This window comes from Dipodomys spectabilis, unplaced genomic scaffold, assembly GCF_019054845.1.
Source record: "Dipodomys spectabilis isolate Male_0828 unplaced genomic scaffold, ASM1905484v1 ptg000003l, whole genome shotgun sequence".
Taxonomy (NCBI): Eukaryota; Metazoa; Chordata; class Mammalia; order Rodentia; family Heteromyidae; genus Dipodomys; species Dipodomys spectabilis.
The window spans coordinates 18,300,963-18,304,267 of NW_024870680.1; the positions used below are offsets into that span (position 1 = coordinate 18,300,963).

Here is a 3,305-nt window from a genome sequence, read left to right on the forward strand (position 1 = left end):
GTCAGGGACTTAAAATTATTAAATATTAAACTACAGACCTACTGAGCCAACAATTGTGTCACAATGCTGGTAGATTTTCATTCAGAAGAAAGATGCCCATGAATTAAGAATAAATGCAGGGAAATGTGAAGTATTGTGTGTTTTGAATTTCATCACAGAGTCATTTCTTACCTAAGCCTAATTTTCACCTTGCAAAAGAGAAGAATCCGATTCACATGAAAGTATTTTCTGTGGACAGACATCTGGATTCATTTGGAGAGTTCTTCATCTGTTTTGGTGTTCTTATCTTGGCTAGGGGATTCCTGACTGCTCAGAAAACGCTATTTGGAAATTTTATTAGCAGACTTATCCTTTCCTTTAAACAAGAGCCTAATAACGCTATCTCGTATCTGCTTGGTTTTCACCCCGTACACAATAGGGTTCATGGTGGGAGGCGTGAGCAGGTAGAGATTGGCCATGATGATGTGTATGTGTGGAGGAATGGTGTGTCCCCCGAAGCGGTGTGTGAAAAAGGTGAAGAAAGCTGGGACGTAGGTGATCACGATGGCACAGATGTGGGCTGTGCAGGTGCTGAAGGCCTTCTGTCGAGCGTCTGCTGAGGACAGACTCACAACTGCCCGAAGAATCATGGTGTAGGAGCCTGTGATGCACAGGATGTCAAAACCCCCAATCAGGAGGGCCACCATCAAGCCATAGATGGCGTTGACCCGAACATTCCCACAGGATATCTTGGCGACAGACATGTGGTCACAGTAGGTGTGGGGGATTATATTACCCCTGCAGTATGGCAGGCGCTTGGTGAGGAACGTGAAGGGGATGACAAGCAGGACACCCCGAAGAAAAGTGAGGAGCCCAGCTTTGGCAATGACTGCGTTGGTGAGGATGGTGGCATAGCGCAGGGGGTAGCAGATGGCCACGTAGCGGTCCAGGGCCATGAGCATGAGCACCCCGGACTCCATCCCTGTGAAGGTGTGCACAAAGAACATCTGGGCCAGGCAGGCCTTAAAATCAATCTCCTTCAGGTTGAACCACAATATGCAGAGAGTGTTGGGAAGAGTGCTGGTGCACATGAGCACGTCGGTGAAGGAAAGGAGGGCTAGGAAGATGTACATGGGTCTGTGCAAGGCCTCTTCTGAATAGATGAGATACATAAGGCCGAAGTTCCCTGTGAGAGCAATGCAGTACATGGTACTCAGGGGAAAGGAGATCCACAGATGGACCTCTTCCAGACCGGGGATGCCATTTAGGATGAATGAAAGTGGTGTTAGGCTGGTGCCATTTAGACGTGACATGTTGACTCTTGGTAGGTCATGATAGAGTAGTACTGAATTGTCTCTGTAAATAGGAAAAGCAAAAAGGGTTAGATACAGACAAACAGTATATTCATTAAAATAGTAGATACTTTTTCTTTCTTCTGTAACTGTGATTCTCTGTGCTCTCATAGGTTTTATATGTGATGCACCTCATTTTGGGTCCATGACGTAAACTAGGTGAGTCTGGCCAGTGTGTCCAGTTACTGTTTTCTGTTATCATGTCCATTCTCCTGGCTGAAATTGGCCTTTAAGCCAACAACTGCAGTAATTAAATATTTGGTATTTTCTAAGACTCTCCTCATCCTAGTCAGAGAGCCTATTCTTTTGAGATATTAATGAAAAATTGTTAGTTATTAAGTATTAACTATTAATTATTCTTATGAGCTTTTCTTTCAGTGTTGATCAGTCTTATCGAATGCACATTCTGAAAAGGGTTTCAAAGATCAATTTTTAGCACATCTAAAGTAACCCCTTTTATTTCACAACCAACTTGAGTGCCCCCAAATGCAAACCATACCCTGTGCCAAAAGCTTCTTTTCATGGAAATCATACAATGTTCTTAAAACTTAAAAATAATAATAAAAAAACTTCTGTATTTTTAGAACTTGATAAGTATATATGTATACATATTTGCTGGAGATTTACTAGAAATGCAAAACTCATCAAATACCCATGTTTTTCTAGATTAAGTCTAATCTAATGGATACCAGAGTCTAGTTTATGACCATAAGGATGCCTATCAGCTAGAATCAAATCAACAGAGAAGAGAATACACCCACATCACAACTTCAGAGAGCCTTTAAATCAAGGATTTCTCTAGCCCTGTAATCAAAAATAAGTTTTTGTCAGATAATGTGGATAGTTTATACATTTTTAAAGTCTATAGAAAACTGGGGAAAGGATTAACAAAATACTTATGAGTACTAAGGAGGAGATTGACAGATTTGAATGCATGTTTTGAAGAGAAACACCAAACTGGTGACCATAGGCTGGATCCATACAGGGAGCATGAGTGTGAAGAAGTGGGCTATGGTGAGCTAGAATGTGCTGATTAAACACAGCGAAAGAAAGGAACAGGTGTGGTGACCATGAAAGAGTCATACATTGGAGGACATTAGAGAAAATGAGACTATTTCAAAGTGATGAAGGTGGAAAGTTCCATTACTTCACACACATTTTGAGGAGATTCTCACATCATTCCAATAGGTGCATTTACTGGAACTTTAAAGTTTATGAAAATAGCTCTCCTTTCATCGCAATGCCTTTTATTTAATTTTGTACCCTCATTTTTTTTTTCAAAAGATGAAAGCTACATGGATAGATCCTAGGGATGCGTTTAATTGACAATTTATACAAACAACATGACTAAAGTGTCAAATATAGAGAATTGCTTGAAAAAAAAAGAGAGTTCTTTGGAAAAAAGCAAGGGAATTCAGTAAACATCAACAAAAATGTGTGACTAAGTTGTTATTCTTTCTTTCACTCACTACAGAAAAACTCCATCTCTGGGAATACCTCTTTTTAAAATGCTGCAAGAGTTATGTTTTATTATTATTTTTAGAAGCTTAAAACTGAGTGTTTCATTCAAGGTAGAAATGGAGCATGCAAGTAGAAGGAGCACTGCAGTAAGAGCACTGTGCTTTTTTCAGACTTCTAAGAGATAACTATCAGCAATTTGCTATATTAAACAGCCCCCTTCCTCAGCTGCCAGAATCCACACTCATTTCTTAACTAACGAGAATGCAACTCCAATTCAGGAATCTCCTTACCATAAAAACATTGGAGTCCTTCAGAAAAAGGAACAAACCCTGAATGCATGCATAGATTAAGTCATGGTCATATTGATGTGAGGATTGTGCATCAGCAGGAGCAATCCAGGACCTCTACTGGGATCTTGAGAGGTGAATGGGGGAAGGAACATTTCCATTCTCTGTAAGAGTGTATGCTTAGAGCATGCGTGTGTGTGTGTGTGTGTGTGTGTGTGATATATTT

The 3,305-nt window shown here is 40.4% G+C and overlaps 1 protein-coding gene across 1 annotated transcript; it reads right to left on the reverse strand.

The window, feature by feature from the left end:
• Nucleotides 1–320: 320 nt before the first annotated feature.
• On the reverse strand, nucleotides 321–1,292 carry LOC122114111 (olfactory receptor 52N1). The gene has a single exon (XM_042687166.1). The coding sequence runs from the start codon at nucleotides 1,290–1,292 to the stop codon at nucleotides 321–323; it is 972 nt and encodes a 323-aa protein (XP_042543100.1).
• Between the last annotated feature and the right edge of the window lie 2,013 nt (nucleotides 1,293–3,305).